At 45.8% G+C, this 15,915-nt stretch overlaps 3 protein-coding genes across 8 annotated transcripts in view; all 3 read right to left on the bottom strand.

The window, feature by feature from the left end:
- The window catches only part of cep85 (centrosomal protein 85), a 66,821-nt gene extending 64,123 nt beyond the window's left edge, over positions 1-2,698 (bottom strand). For 2 of the 5 annotated variants that reach the window (XM_085962744.1, XM_085962743.1), the window contains exon 1: positions 2,582-2,688. The gene's annotated coding sequence lies outside the window, so the exon portion shown is untranslated. Of the gene's footprint in view, positions 1-2,581 lie in introns of all 5 variants that reach the window. The other 3 variants (XM_085962745.1, XM_085962747.1, XM_085962748.1) reach the window with 3 other exon arrangements.
- LOC147103281 (uncharacterized) lies at positions 1,085-2,545 on the bottom strand (the record flags this gene model as incomplete). Its single annotated transcript, XM_085962749.1, has 1 exon — positions 1,085-2,545. A coding segment is annotated over one exon (1,341 nt), but the record flags the coding sequence as incomplete, so codon positions are not given.
- Positions 2,699-11,597: 8,899 nt separating the features above from the next.
- LOC147103279 (ribosomal protein S6 kinase alpha-1-like) overlaps positions 11,598-15,915 on the bottom strand; it is a 272,311-nt gene continuing 267,993 nt past the window's right edge. For both annotated transcript variants that reach the window (XM_085962741.1, XM_085962742.1), the window contains one exon: positions 11,598-15,689. In XM_085962741.1, the coding sequence (XP_085818867.1) occupies positions 15,564-15,689 (126 nt within the window). In that variant the 3' untranslated portion in view covers positions 11,598-15,563. The remainder of the gene's footprint in view (positions 15,690-15,915) is intronic.

Genomic DNA, 15,915 nt, shown 5'->3' with positions numbered 1-15,915 from the left:
GGCACATGTTAGGAGGGGGGGGGGAGAATAAATTTATGGTACAAATCCCGTCAGAAATAACTTTGCATTTATTTAGCGAATATAAATAGCAAGAAGCCCTGTAAATTGAAGTTTTACTCAGATTAGCAGAGCCATACAGACTAGGAGGAGACAGGGCTGAGCCTCAGGTTAATGAGGAGGTACAGGGGAAGGAGGGGACGGGGATGAGCCAGGGGGTAATGAGGTGGTACAGGGGAAGGTGGGGGCAGGGGATGAGCCTGGGGGTAATGAGGAGGGGCGGGGGAAGGTGGGGGCAGGGGATGAACCTGGGGGCAGATGCAATATAACGTGGATAAATGCGAGGTTATCCACTTTGGTGTCAAAAACAGAAAGGCAGATTATTATCTGAATGGCAATAGATTGGGAGAAGGGGGAAGTGCAAAGAGACCTGGGCATTCTTGTGCACCAGTCGCCAAAAGTAAGTATGCAGGCGCAGCAGGCGGTTAAGAAGGCAAATGGCATGTTGGCCTTCGTAGCGAGAGGGTTTGAGTACAGGAACAAGGATGTCTTGCTGCAGTTGTACAGGGCCTTGGTGAGACCACACCTTGAGTATTGTGTGCAGTTTTGGTTGCCTTATCTGAGGAAGGATGTTCTTGCCATGGAAGGAGTGCAGCAAAGATTCACCAGGCTGATACCTGAGATGGCAGGAATGACGTATGAGGAGAGATTGGGCTTATACTCGCTGGAGTTTAGAAGAATGAGAGGGGATCTCATCGAAACTTATAAAATTCTAACAGGACTAGACAGACTAGATGCTGGAAGGATGTTCCCGATGGTGGGGGAGTCCAGAACCAGGGGTCACAGTCTAAGGATAAGGGGTAGGTCATTTAGGACAGAGATGAGGAGGAATTTCTTCACCCAGAGAGCGGTGAACCTGTGGAATTCTCTACCAAAGGCGGCAGTAGAGGCCAATTCATGAAATATATTCAACATAGAAGATAGGAGCAGGAGTAGGCCATTCGGCCCCTCGAGCCTGCTCCACCATTCAATGAGATCATGGCTGATCATTCAAATTCAGTACCTGGTCCCTGCTTTCTCCCCATACCCCTTGATCCCATTAGCCTTAAGAAATATATCCAACTCCTTCTTGAATATATTTAATGAATTGGCCTCTACTGCCTTCTGTGGAGGAAGGAGTAGGATATATTTCTTAAAGCTAAAGGGATCAAGGGATCAAGGGATATGGAAAGAAAGCAGGAACAGGGTACTGAATTTGGATGATCAGCCATGATCTCATTGAATGGCAGAGCAAGCTCAAGGGGCCAAATGGCCTACTCCTATCTTCTATGTTTCTATGTAATGAGGAGGGGCAGGGGAAGAGCCAGGGGGTAATGAGGAGGTACAGGGTAATGAGGAAGGGCGGGGGATGAGCCTGGGGGTAATGAGGAAGGGCGGGGGATGAGCCTGGGGGTAATGAGGAAGGGCGGGGGATGAGCCTGGGGGTAATGAGGAAGGGCGGGGGATGAGCCTGGGGGTAATGAGGAAGGGCGGGGGATGAGCCTGGGGGTAATGAGGAAGGGCGGGGGATGAGCCTGGGGGTAATGAGGAAGGGCGGGGGATGAGCCTGGGGGTAATGAGGAAGGGCGGGGGGTGAGGGGTGAGCCTGGGGGTAATGAGGGGCAGGGGAAGGTGGGGGCAGGTGAAGGAGAGGGTGGGGGATGAGCCTGGGGGTAATGAGAAGGGGCGGGGGGGGATGAACCCGGGGGTAATGAGGAAGGGCGGGGGATGAACCCGGGGGTAATGAGGAAGGGCGGGGGATGAGCCTGGGGGTAATGAGGAAGGGCGGGGGAAGGTGGGGGGTGAGGGGTGAGCCTGGGGGTAACGAGGGGCAGGGGAAGGTGGGGGCAGGTGAAGGAGAGGGTGGGGGATGAGCCTGGGGGTAATGAGAAGGGGCAGGGGGGATGAACCCGGGGGTAATGAGGAAGGGCGGGGGATGAACCCGGGGTAATGAGGAAGGGCGGGGGATGAACCCGGGGGTAATGAGGAAGGGCGGGGGATGAGCCCGGGGGTAATGAGGAAGGGCGGGGGGTGAACCCGGGGGTAATGAGGAAGGGCGGGGGGTGAACCGGGGGGTAATGAGGAAGGGCGGGGGGTGAACCGGGGGGGTAATGAGGAAGGGCGGGGGAAGGACCTGGGGGTGAGCCTGGGGGTAATGAGGAGGGGCAGGGGAAGGTGGGGGCAGGTGAAGGAGAGGGTGGGGGATGAGCCTGGGGGTAATGAGAAGGGGCAGGGGATGAGTCTGGGGGTAATGAGAAGGGGCAGGGGATGAGCCTGGGGGTAATGAGGAGGTACAGGTGAAGGAAGGGGTGGGGGGGGGGGTGAGACTCGGGGTGATACAGAGGAAAGGGGACCCAGGGAATAGAGGGAGCCGAGCCCGGGGGCTGGGTGTGGAGTCCGGGGGTGGCGAGGCCGAGGGGAGAGGGAGGAAGAGACGGGCCGTCACCTCCGGGGACCCACGCTCCGACCTTCCCAGGTCTGGCGCTCTCCCTGACAACGTCCACAAACATTAAAGCCCTCGCCCGCCGCTCGCTTACTTACTTACTTACTTACTTCGGGCCCTGGCCAGCCTGGTCCTGACAACCCGGCGGGGGGAGCGCTCGACAGCCGCGGCTCTCACCCCAGCCCCAGCGCCGATTAAGCCGTTACTCTACCGCGCAACCAACCTTCAATCCCCCGCAATGCCCGCCCACTGCTCCCATTGGTTCATCGCACTCCCAAGCCATGCCAATCAGTTGCAATGTAGCTGTTCATTGGACAATTGTGCTGTCAATCAGGAGTGGGAGGCGGTGACATAGCCGCAATCAAGTTTGGCTGCGCTCGGCACTGATTGACAACGAACCCGATTCAAACAAAAACTGCCGGAAACCGTAATATGCGCAATAGCAGCGCATCTCATGCGGTACCATAATAACTGAAATTACAGAATCACAGAAATCACAGAAATCCCACAGTGCAGATAGAGGCCATTTCAGCCCATCGAGCCTGCACCGACACATATCCCACCCGATCCCCGTAACCCCTACACCAACACATATCCCACCCTATCCCCGTAACCCCACGTATTTAATCCCCCTAACACTAAGGGTCAATTTATCATAGCCAATCAACCTTAACCGCACATCTTTGGACTGTGGGAGGAAACCGGAGCACCCGGAGGAAACCCACGCAAACACGGGGAGAATGTGCAAACTCCACACAGACAGTCACCCGAGGCCGGATTCGAACCCGGGTCACGTTAAATTGCGCTGCTAATGCAGGATGAGAGACATTGGTTTACGTGCCCCTGGGCTAGAGAAACAAAATCAACCAGGGTTTCTGACAAAAGGCCATCGATCTGAAACGTCAACCCTACCTTCCTCTCTCCACAGATGCTGTTTGACTTGCTGAGTGTTTCCAGCATTTTATCCTCTGCCGCCATCTTTTCAGACATTGCCTTCCAGATCATAACAACTTGCTGTGTAAAAAAAACTCATTTCTGAATTTTTTGAGCAATTATCTTAAATCTGTGTTCTCTCCTGCCAGTGGAAACAGTTGCTCCCTAACTATATCAAAACCCCATATAATTTTGAACACCTCTATTAAATCTCCCCTTAATCTTCGCTGCTCTAAGGAGAACAACCTCAGTTCCTTTAGTCTCTCCTGTAATTGAAGTCCCACATTCCTGGTGCCACTCTAGTAAATCTCTTCTGCATCCTCTCCAAAGCCTTGACACCCTTCTTACAGTGTGGTGCCCAGAATTTTGCACAATACTCCAGCTGGAGCCTAACCAGTGTTTTATAAAGGCTTAGCTTTACTTCCTTGCTTATGTACTCTCTGCCTCTGTTTATAAAGCCAAGGATCCTGTATGCTTTTTTAAAAGTCTTCTCAACTTGTCCTGCCACCTTCAAAGACTTGGGTACGTACACTCTGTGTTCTCTCTGTTCCTGCACCCCCTTAATAAAATTGTACCATTTAGCTCATATTGCTTCTCTTCATTCTTCCTACCAAAATGCATCACTTCACACATCTTTGCATTAAATTTCATCTGCCATGCCCTCTTGAAGTCTGTTACTATCCTCCGTACTGTTTACTGCATTTCCAAGTTACGTGTCATCTGCAAATTTTGAAATTTAATGTTCCAATGCCTTTATCTTTCTTGTTCTATGGTGGCATTTTCTGCTCCTCTACATTCCTATGTTCATATGTAACAATAACAGTCCATCACAATACATATAGGAAATTATTACACGCTCAGATAGACAGCCCACAATAACTGTAGTGCAGTGTGTATGGCAGATATGCAACATTCAAAGTGAGTTTCAATCGAAAACAGAGCCTTGAATGATTTTGGTTTTGAAATCCTACATTTATTAAAACGTCAGAAGGGACACGGAGCTGGGTGTCCAGTCCTTTCACCTCCGGGACCTATTAGATTCTAGTCCACGCTGGGTGTGCACAGCCCTTTCACCTCCGGGACCTCAGTCTGATTCCAGTCCACATTTCTGCCCTGACTTTAAATAGAGGATGGGTACGGTGCACACAAGCCCCGAAGCTGGCGGCACACCTGGCCTAGCCTCATTTCCATGAATGTTCTCGGTGGCCCACCCGAACCCAGCCAAATCCTCTACCGAGCTGGTGGGCAGGGAGGAGGCTGCAGCTGGGGACATGTGGGAATGGTCTCGGCCGTTACTTAAGTGGTGAGGGGGGTTCTGGATGCAATTTGGAGGGGGGGGAGGAGGGGGGCCCATGGCAAGGGAAGCCCAAGGATTCCTTGTGGGGCACGGGGGAGACAATCTATTGACATGGGTAGGGAATTGTTTAGGAAGGAGAGAGTTTAGGAAGTAGGAGAGAGAGTAGGGTTAACGGGTATGTACTCCAATTGGCAGGATGTGACTAGTGGTGACCTGGGGCCTCAGCGTATCACTATGACTTAGATGAAGGCGTAGAGAGCGGCTGCCAGAGCCGAAGTGTGCTGACAACACTAAGTTAGGAGACGCAGTAAATAGTGTAGATGGGATCACAAAGTTGCAAAGGGACATTAATAGATTAAGTGAGTGGGCAAGACTGTAGCGGGTGGAGTTCAATGTGGGGAAGTGTGAGGTCATCCACTTTGGATCGGAGAAAGATAGATCAGAGAATTTTCTAAATGGCGAGAAGCTAGGAACTATGGAGAAGCAGAGAGATTGAGGGGTCCAAGTACAGAAATCACAAAAAGCTAGTGGACAGGTATAAACAATAACTAAAAAGGCTAACGGAATGTTAGCCTTTATCTCAAAAGGGCTGGAATAGAAAGGGAAGGAAGGTATGCTGCAATTGTATAAAAGCTCTGGTTAAACCGCATCCGAGTATTGTGTTCAGTTCTGGACACCGCACCTCAGGAAGGATATATTGGCCTTGGAAGGGGTGCAGCACAGATTCACTAGAATAATACTGGTGCTAGAAGGGTTAAATGATGAGAGCAGGTTGCAGCACCACTGCCACAGCCCATCTGTGATCAGATAACTCAACACAGACTGGGTGTAAAACTAGTTTTCAATTAAAATGGTCAAGCTTTTGATTCACCCACTGAGTCTGGCAGCACAATGTTTTTACAAGCTACAAGATCAACTGTGAAAACACCTACATGGGGAAATATGTCTAAACATGTAATGGCCTTCCCAGAAGTTTTGGGAATGCCGTAGATTTTGAATGGAAATTCGCAGCTGGCTTGGGACAGTTTGACTGCAAGGGTTGTTAACCTGAATCTACTGGTGGGGGCGGGGGTGGGGGGGGAACATATCCAATATGTGACAGATGTTGGATCGCATTTATTTATGCTGCATTTTTTAAATCGCTTGTTGAAGTTATGCCATTTGAGGAGTCTCACTCACATCAAACTTTTAGTAGAAACACAAATCTCAGACAAGTAATGAGTACCAGGAAGATTTGGTAATACCAGCCCCTTACTATTCCACTGTCGTGTGCCATGTGCTTGGTCTTCTATATGTACTCACTTATTTCCCATGGTGTTGGTTGCAGGTGGTCTGGGGTCTGGAGCATGGTCATGATGTTCCGCTGCTGGGATGCAGCAGTGTTTAACCTAATACGTTTTCTTTTAAGGACACTGTTTAGTTACTCACTGTGGGTGTGGGGAAGTGGTCTAAATAGACATATCCTGGGGTCTTTTAGGAAGGTCGGGCATTTCAGAGCCAGGAACTGCTGCGATCAGGAGGAGCACTCCTGCTCCTCTCAGCTCCATATTCAGAGGTAAGTAACTTACCTTACTGGTTGCAGGCGTTCTGTAGGGCTAGTCTCCCTGAATGCTGCATGCGATGGCATTGCCTCAGGGCAAACCTTCCAGCGGGGGCCTCAAGCAGGCGTTCGGCCATTTATTGACAAAAGGCCGAGCGCCTACTTCAGGCATGGTTAATGGACACCTCACCTTCATCCTTACCCAATATGGTGGAGCACATGTGCACTTCCTGCCTGCTATTTTGAGGACTTAGAAGGCCACGTAGTGCCTGGAAAAACAGGCGCTACGTGGCCCAATTTCTAGGCCCTTGAATTTACTTAGCAGAAAAGGTCGCTGAAGTGAATAGTATAAATGAATTCAGTAAACGATTACATGTGTTTTTGGATAGCCATGGTATTGAGGGATATGGAGAGAAAATGGGTGGATTGCCTACTAATCTTTTCCCGGACACAAAAATGCTGTGTTTTTCTTCTCTTTTTAGTTTTAATGTTCCTATCACATCTGATATTTATTGAGCAACTACACATCCCAGAGAAGTCAAATTGTCCCATTTTCCATTGCTTCAGTCTTGACACTGTTATGTGAGGATTTGGATTCCCCTTTTCATTGGTCACTGCCAGACTGATTGAAAGTTGGGCAGAAAGTGCAGGTGAACAGCAGAGTGAACAATGTAGATTGGGTTGTGGGAACGATTAGCAGATGTGTTGAATTTTGATTTCACCTTGGAGTTTTGCAGATAAGGCAGGAGCCCTTGTCTTGAATTTACTGGTAAGCACAGTGGGTGGCCATTCTGAGTGAGTTCAACAACTTGCTTTTATTTAGCACCTTTAACACAGTAAAGCATCCCAAGAAGCTTCACAGGAGCGTAATCAGACAATAAATGACACTGAGCCAAAGAAGGAGACATTAGGATAGGTGACCAAATGCTTGGTCAAAGAGGTAGGGTTTAAGCAATCTTAAATGAGAGGTGGAGAGGCAGAGGTGTTTAGGGAGGGAATTCCAGAGCTTAGGGCCTAAATGGTTGAAGGCACGGCTGCCAATGGTGGGGTGAAGGAAGTGTGAATGATTCATGGGCTTCCTGGATGGTGAAAGGCGAAAAAGGGCTAACATTGATCCCTAGGACATTGTACATTTAAATCGCTGGATCATTGTGAATATAAAAAAGACAGCCTATGCAGAAATCGTTGCAAAAGCCCAAAAACTGGTAAGAACGAAATGAGTAAACTTAAAACAATCCTTGATTAAAGGCTGCTGCTATTACAAATTGTTGGGAAGGACAAGACAACGTCTGTGTGAAGCACGACTTTGAGAAAGTTTGGACACTTAGGAGCGGCCTACGCATTCCATAATCTAGCGAGCTAGAAGGACAGGCTGTGGGTGAAGGGTTGCACTTGGTATAACCTCTAAGGAAGTTTGAGTGACATACCCCAAACAGCCAACCGTCCATGATTAATGCTTAGCAATAGCAGGTAATTAGACAAAAACAGATCTTCCCCTAACTTTTACTTACGCCTCAACCGGCAGAAACAACGTAACAAGACATCGTGGCAGGTGTGGCACTATAGTCGGAGGAGCCTTAAACGTCTTTCCTCTAGGCGAAACTTCTTAAGAACAAAAAGAAGAAACTTCAAGAGCCACATGGGAGCTGATTACTCTTTTGCCTTGATGTGGAGATCCTTGGGTTTAAAGGTTGTATGTATTGCTTGATGCTGTCTTTATGCTTGTGTAAACTGTTTTAATGCTGTGTGCATAGTTAAATCATTAAAGGTAACTTTGATTAACATAGAGAGTAGTGTGACTATTTTGGCTGGTTACTGTCCAGGTTTACAAATCACTGGAACATCTGTATCCCTACATAAGAACATAAGAAATAGGAGCAGGCCATTCGGCCACTCGAGCCTGCTCCGCCATTTAATGAGATCAGGGCTGATCCGATTTTGGCCTCAATTCCACTTTCCTTCCCGCTCCCCATAACTCCCCTGTTACTCAAAAATCTGTCTATCTCAGCCTTGAATATATTCAATGACTCAGCTTCCACAGCTCTCTGGGGTAAAGAATTCCAAAGATTCACAACCCTCAGAGAAGAAATTCTTCCTCATCTCAGTCTTAAATGGAAGACCCCTTATTCTGAGACTATGCCCCCTCGTTCTAGATTCCCTGACAAGGGGAAACATCCTCTCATCTACCCTATCCAACCCCCTCAGAATCTTATATGTTTCAATAAGATCACCTCTCATTCTTCTAAACTCCAATGAGTATAGGTCCAACCTGCTCAACCTTTCCTCACAAGACAACCCTTCCATCCCAGGAATCAACCTAGTGAACCTTCTCTGAACTGCCTCCAATGCAAGTATATCCCTCCTTAAATAAGGGGACCAAAACTGTATGCAATACTCTAGGTGTGGTCTCACCAATACCTTGTACAGTTGTAGCAGGACTTCACTGCTTTTATACTTCATCCCCCTTGAAATAAAGGCCAACATTCCATTTGCCTTCCTAATTACTTGTTGCACCTGCATGTTAACTTTTTGGGTTTCACGTACAAGCACACCCAAATCCCTTTGTTCCGCCGCATTCTGTAGTCTTTCTCCATTTAAATATTTTTCTTTTCTATTCTTCCTACCAAAGTGGATAACTTCACATTTTCCCACATTATACTCCATCTGCCAAATTCTTGCCCACTCACTTAATCTATCTATATCCCTTTGCAGACTCGGTGTCCTCCTCACAACTTGCTTTCCCACCTATCTTTGTGTAGTCTGCAAATTTGGTTACAATACACTCGCTTCCTTCATCCAAGTCATTAATATAGTTGAAAATAGTTGAGGCCCCAGCACAGATCCCTGTGGCACCCCACTAGTTACAGATTGCCATCCTGAAAATGACCCATTTATCCCGACTCTCTGTTTTCTGTAGTTAGCCAATCCTCTATCCAATCTAATATATTACCCCCAACACCATGAGCTCTTATCTTATGCAGTAAGCTTATGTGGCACCTTGTCGGATGCCTTTTGGAAATCCAGATACACCACATCCACTGGTTCCCCTTTACCCACCCTGCTCGTTACCTCCTCAAAGAACTCTAATAGATTTGTCAAACACGATTTCCCTTTCATAAAACCACACTGACTCTGTTTGATTGTATTATGATTTTCTAAATGCCCTGCTACTACTTCCATAAAAATGGATTCCAGCATTTTGCCAATGACAGTTAGGCTAACTGGCCTATAGTTTCCTGCTTTCTGTCTCCCTCCTTTTTTGAATAAGTGCATTACATTTGCGGTTTTCCAACCCGCAGGGACTTTTCCAGAGTCAAGGGAATTTTGGAAGATCACAATCAATGCATCCACTATCTCTGTAGCCACTTCTTTTAAGACCCTAGGGTGCAGGCCATCACACAACAGCTGAAAAACTGAAATCGTCCAGATTAAGATGGTCCCAGCCAAGTTTAATTCTTAGTCTGTCTGTGCTGAGTAAGCTGATCTCAGCCAACAGGACACTACAATTGCCCACAATGCTTCTGTGTTAGGGGATAAAAACCATATGGCCTACTCCTGCTCCTATTTCTTATGTTATGTTCTTCCTCTTCTGCAAAGTGTGCATATATGAACACAGGGTGACACCAGGACACGTTGCACCAGTTTCCGTAGTTGAGTAGCTTGCTGCCACTCAAAAAGCGGCCATTTGAAGGGCAGCTATGTTCTACACATCCCTGGAAAAGCACCCTTGCCGGAATCAGCCTAACCTGTGACAGATGCAACATTCGCAACAATAGAATGGTGGCAATGGAATGGCGGCATGCACAGATGCAGCGGCTTTGCTTCTCCCAGGACGGTGCTATTTACGTTTAATGTTAATGTTATTTGTATTGGACTCATGGGAGCTTGCAAGATCACATTTCGTTGTTCATGTACTTGTGCATTGTACAATGACAATAAAGTTGAATTATTATTAGAGGGGTTTTATTGGAGATGCTATGTTTCACAGAAATAATGAACTCAACCAGTATCCCCGGAACCTGCAGAAATCCAGCAGTGTGTGTGCTTCGACCATTGCCATCCAACACTGGGAAAAATGCACAATACAAAATTAAATAGGAATGTCACCATCTCAGCTCCCTGCTTGGGTGGAAATAGAGGTCTGTGCCAGTGCAGGCACACAGCTGCATCCAAACTGCTCAGTTTTCAATCCTCATCACCCAGCTCCCAAACACAATTGCTCACAATTCTGTCCCATTTAATAAAAATTCAACACTTTGAATAACAAATCATCACTCACAAAAACACATCATGTTTGCCGTCCTCCCAGGATCAGTTACACTCCTGCAGGACTGAGAGAAATAAAGCTCCGATTGAATGTCAGGATCAACTCTCCATAACTTGTGCACTGCACTTTTATTCTGAATAAAATCCATCAAAATTCAAAAGTCACAGTAATCGGGAGTGTGTTGTTGCACTTGTTAAAAATGGTCTGAGCAGAAAGGAATTATTGAAGGAGATCTTTGCATCAGTCCATACCAGTTGAGTTGCCCTGCTTTTGTTACCTCCAGACTCGATTATTCCAACGTTCTCCAGGCTGGCTTCACATCTTCCACCCTCCGTAAACTTCAGCTCAACCAAAACTCTGCTGCCCGTATCCTAACTCGCCCCAAGTCCCTTTATCCATCACCCCTGTGCTCACTGACCTACAGTGGCTCCTGGTCTGCAACACCTCAATTTTAAAATGCTTATCCTTGCGTTTAAATCCCTGCATGGCCTCACCCCTCCCTTTCTCTGTAACCTCCTGCAGCCCTAAAACCCAACGAAATATCTGTGCTCCTACAATTCTAGCCTCTTGTCTATCCCAGACTCCCTTTGCTCCATTGATGGTTGTGCCTTCAGCTGTCTAGGCCCTAAGCTCTGAAATTACCTCCCTACACCTCTCCGGCTCTCTCCAAGACCTTCTTTAAAACCATCTCCCTGCCCGAATGTCTCCTCCTTTGGTTTAGTGTCAATTTTTGTCTGATTACACTCGTGAAGTGCCTTGGGACATTTTACTACATTAAAAGGTGCTATATAAATGCAAGATGTTGTTATTAAAGCTCTGCTCTGAGAGGGGGGTGGTAGTGTGGCTATACCCATGAATTTGAAGACAATAATACTGTTCTCTCCCGTCATATCCACCTTTCTCACACGTCTGCTGAGAGAAACGACTGCATCCCATCCTCCGCCAGTGTCACTCTGTATCCAGTGTTGTAATTCGAGTCCACTTACTACTGTTCTTGCTAGGGTCTGAACACAATTCTCAGTTATACACAAATAATAAGCGACTCAGGAAAAATGGAAGAGATCTGAGGAGACTCAGCCAGTGCAGTTCTGCTGGGAATTTATTCACAGTTTTGCAGTATAGGCCTTTGATGGATGCAGCAGAGACATTCGAAACTTAAAATTACAAGAACAAATTACAAAGTCAAGAATTCATTTGAAATGATAGAAAATGTTACATCCTAAGAATTTTTTTTTTAAAAATCCCATGGTTTTAATGAAGACGTAATTAAAGCTGATTGTGAGCTGCAGAGATTACACCCTGCTCATGAACCAACAAAGCAAAACAAATCAAATCCTGATTCTACTCAAAACATTCACTAATGAAAATAACACCACTAATTTGTACAGGTAGCAGTAATTATGCAACTGAAAGACCAACAGCACTGATTAACCACAGCAACACCATGCAGAGGCCGGAATCAGAACCGCCTGTCAGAGAATGCAACAAGGGTAGGGAATTAAACAACTCGAGGGACAGTTTTCTTTAAGGAAACCAAGTACATCAGTGAGAAAACTTTTATTTTTTGACAAGTAAAGTGCATTTGAACACAGCATCTCCGATTAAACCAGGACATACCAGTTGTGCAGTTTCACACAACGTCAAGTCCCTGTAATCTAGGCAAGCAGTAAAGATTAGCTCCAAATTCATTTTTCAAGTCCAAGTAACACAGCTAGGATGTTTCCAACTTGATCCCATATGGATGGATTTTGATATCATGCATTCCTGACTGAGGTAAGCATAGCTTTGCGTTTGAGGCTTTTGGAACAGAATACTCAACAACTTAATAACTTCAAGGATGAGAACAGACCACTTGGCCAATCGAAGCCCATCCCTCATCATGGCAACAGATTGTATTTTTAATAACTCCAATATTGTTGTCACTATTACCTGCTTGGCAGATTCCAAATATTTATCACTGTGTAAAAAAAAAAGTACTTACTGCTATCTGTTGTAAATTTACATTTCGCTGATTTCTGTTTCTATGTGGAAGCAAAAATCCTAATTTTTGATTTGAAGATTTATTTAAAAAAGAACCCTGAATCTGGATTCAGCTGCCCGCACACATCTCTGGTTCTGCAAGGTGATGCAGACCATCAGTTGGCATCGCATTCTCCATTCAATCCAAGTAACGCCTCGAGTTTGAAAATCATTTGTCCTAAACACTGGTCCCCTACAAACAGGCTCACCTGTTTACCAGAGGTACAGGCTATGTGAAATGTGTGCATGGACTGCACTGAAAACATATCTGTACATACCCAAAGACAGCATATAGTAGAAATGTGTGCACAGTCCTGTGCATGGAGTGTGTCCCAGATACTGCACAAAACTATCCTCTGATCTCCAACATTCAACCCTAGCCTGCTGCCTCACACAGACAACTAAGTTCCCTCACCTCTTCCCCCACCCCTCCCTAGCACCACATGAGCCATCATATCATGTGAAGTATTCAATCATTTCAGTCCACATCCAAATTCCATTCCCAAACCAGTTATTTTATTTTGGGGCATGCACCCCACATCCATTTTGGATTTAATTAACTGCTTTTGCTGGGATTCTGTCTCCTCATCCACCAGTCAGTCAGAGAGAACATACCTTTCCTAATTTCAGTGGGAGGCTGACAGACTGCAGTAGCCCTGGTTCCCAGCATTAAAACCTGAAACTTATCTCCCCTTCAATCTGCCTTTGACCAACAGAAACACGTTCAGGCCCTGGCTTTCCAGCATTGAGTTTCTTACGTGGTCCATTCACAACGAAACATTGCAGCAGCAGCACTAACAGAAGTGGAGGCATGACAAGGCCACCAATTTATGATCATCCCAGAAACGTTACTAGCTCTCAGGTAGTGCAACAGTGGAGTCTGGGACTAGGAGATCATCTCTTTGCAATGGCTGGCAAAACAGGTTTAACGATCCTGCAGCTAGACAACGCAACGGGATACACACGTCACAGCAGCACCACAGAGCTACTTGGACGGGACGTCTACAGAATGAGATTGCTTATACTAAATAGCCAGTCAAAGGGCAGTAAACATTCTTCTACTTTGTATGAGGATTCCCAAATCTGCATGCTCTGTTCAACCACATTAACAAGCAACTTCAAACATTCACCAAATATCAACCACGAGGGGTGATTTTTAAACAGAATTTAAAGTGTAAATCATTATGCGAGTTCTGAGAATGTCAATTTCCTGAAGGAGTGTACCTCCACTTCAGGGCAACGTGTGCTGGAGGTATTTGTTTGTTATCAGTGGGTCAGTACATGGAATATATACAAGGTACTGTATTTCACTGAATAGGTCATCAAACTGCAGGTTGAGTTGCATAGAACCCTGTGACCCAATGTGCTTTTGGCTTTAATATAAATGTTTACATACACAAAGGTTTTAAACTGAACAGCCTAACTAGGACTGTGTACTAAAACAATAACATAGACATGCTCAAAAATTAACCTACTGTAACTGAGTGTTCAGTTTATAATGCCACCTGTTACTGGTTGATAACACCTCCTGTGATTATTCAACATATCTTAGTAAGATAGGAGTCAACTATTTGATTTGAACAAGTTGGCTGTCTAGACTTTGGATTATGAATTCCTATTGAAGTTCAGTCACTGAGAAAGTTTTTCAATTAAATTAACTATTTGGCATTTTCATTACTTACTAAGATCACTGTTCTTTTAAACTATTATTGTTTCAACATCCCTTGGAACACAATCACTCCAGGTACTGACACTCCCCGGATACACAATCACTCCCTGGATACACAATCACTCCAGGTACTGCCACTCCCCGGATACACAATCACTCGGGTACAGATACTCCCCGGATACACAATCACTCCAGGTACTGCCACTCCCCGGATATACAATCACTCCGGGTACTGCCACGCCCCGGATACACAATCACTCCGGGTACCGCCACTCCCCAGATACACAATCACTTCAGGTACTGACACTACCCGATACACAATCAACCCAGAAAGCAGAACCCAAGTACTATGGGATAACTAGCTAAATGTTTAATGAATAAATGTGGCACCTGAAGGTACCCTGTGCAATAAATCTATCCCTTACAGCAATGTAACCTGTTGGTACAAAGCCTACAGGGATGTTTAAGATCAACAGACAGCTGATTTGTTGTTCTTAACTATTTTGATCGGACTGTTTAAGTATGAATATCCAATGATATAGCTGGAGTTTCAGGTACCCAATGGCAGATTAAGTTATTATAAGGCATTTGTTCATTTACAACATTGTTTAATTCACATAATGATACTAGGGCCATGGGGAAAGGAATTGAAGCAGCATTAGGCACACCTTTAACCGTTGATTTACAGGGTGATTGAAACCTTTACCGCACGTTATTACAGAGAACATAAACTATGATTCAATCCTTGAGTGAATGCATGGGAGGGAAAGGTAGCACTGAAACAAGGAGGACTGCGTGAACAACAGTGAGCTTTAACACACAATCGGAAGTTTAAAATCTTCAAAACTTTTGGGAATGTTGCAGCATAACCTGAACTTGGGCTTTGAACCGATCACAGTCCAGCGACTCATTGACAATTATACTCTTCATGATCCGGATAAGATTGGTACCCAGAACATGCTCAAAGCTACACAGTTTAAAAAGTATTGTTCCTTTACATGTACTTAACTTAAAAGTAAAATTTTAAAAATCAACAGTAAATGCTCTTAAACCGAATTCAAATTTTCCTGGCTGCTGCAAGATTCTCTCCTCTGAAAACTGGTGGGGGAAATCGACGACTCTACAGCAGAGTTGTAAGGTGAAAGCTATTTCACATGATGACGGGCAGCTCCCCCTTGGTTCCTTCCCCTTATTTTTATCTCTCAAGTACTGCAAAATTGTCCCAAAGATTCAACAGAAAGCTCATGCTCCTGTGAATCGCCACATCTCAGGGGAGAACGGTCTCTGTGATCGTGCACGTAATTTGGGCTTCCCAGGATCTCTCACTGTTCGTAGTGAGCTGCAGGCGCAGATGCCGAGTTACAGTGATGTGGACGGCAGCTTTTTAAGTTCTCTGCGCTGAGCCAAAGTCGATGCCTTCACGGACTCCAGTTTTGGTGCTGGCGGGGAGCTGCTCAAGGCCGAGAACGTGGCAGCCACCGCTCCCTGGGCAAAGAGGGCATGAGAAAACATTGTTAAAAAAATACCTCACCCTAGAAACAAATTCCAACACAAAACCCATGAACTATTACAGGTTTAATGTTACTTCCCTCCATTTACTGTGATATTGACCCTGAGTTTATGAACAATTCAATCCAGCGAAACATTTCAGTTAATTGCTTCACGGGGGTTAACTACACAGAATGTTGGAATCACCTTGAACATTATGTCG

Source organism: Somniosus microcephalus, chromosome 20 (assembly GCF_052327205.1).
Source record: "Somniosus microcephalus isolate GS21.2 chromosome 20, FLI_Smic_1.0, whole genome shotgun sequence".
Classification (NCBI taxonomy): domain Eukaryota; kingdom Metazoa; phylum Chordata; class Chondrichthyes; order Squaliformes; family Somniosidae; genus Somniosus; species Somniosus microcephalus.
The sequence above is the reverse complement of the archived record's forward strand: the minus strand, read 5'-3'. Positions and strand labels throughout refer to the sequence as shown.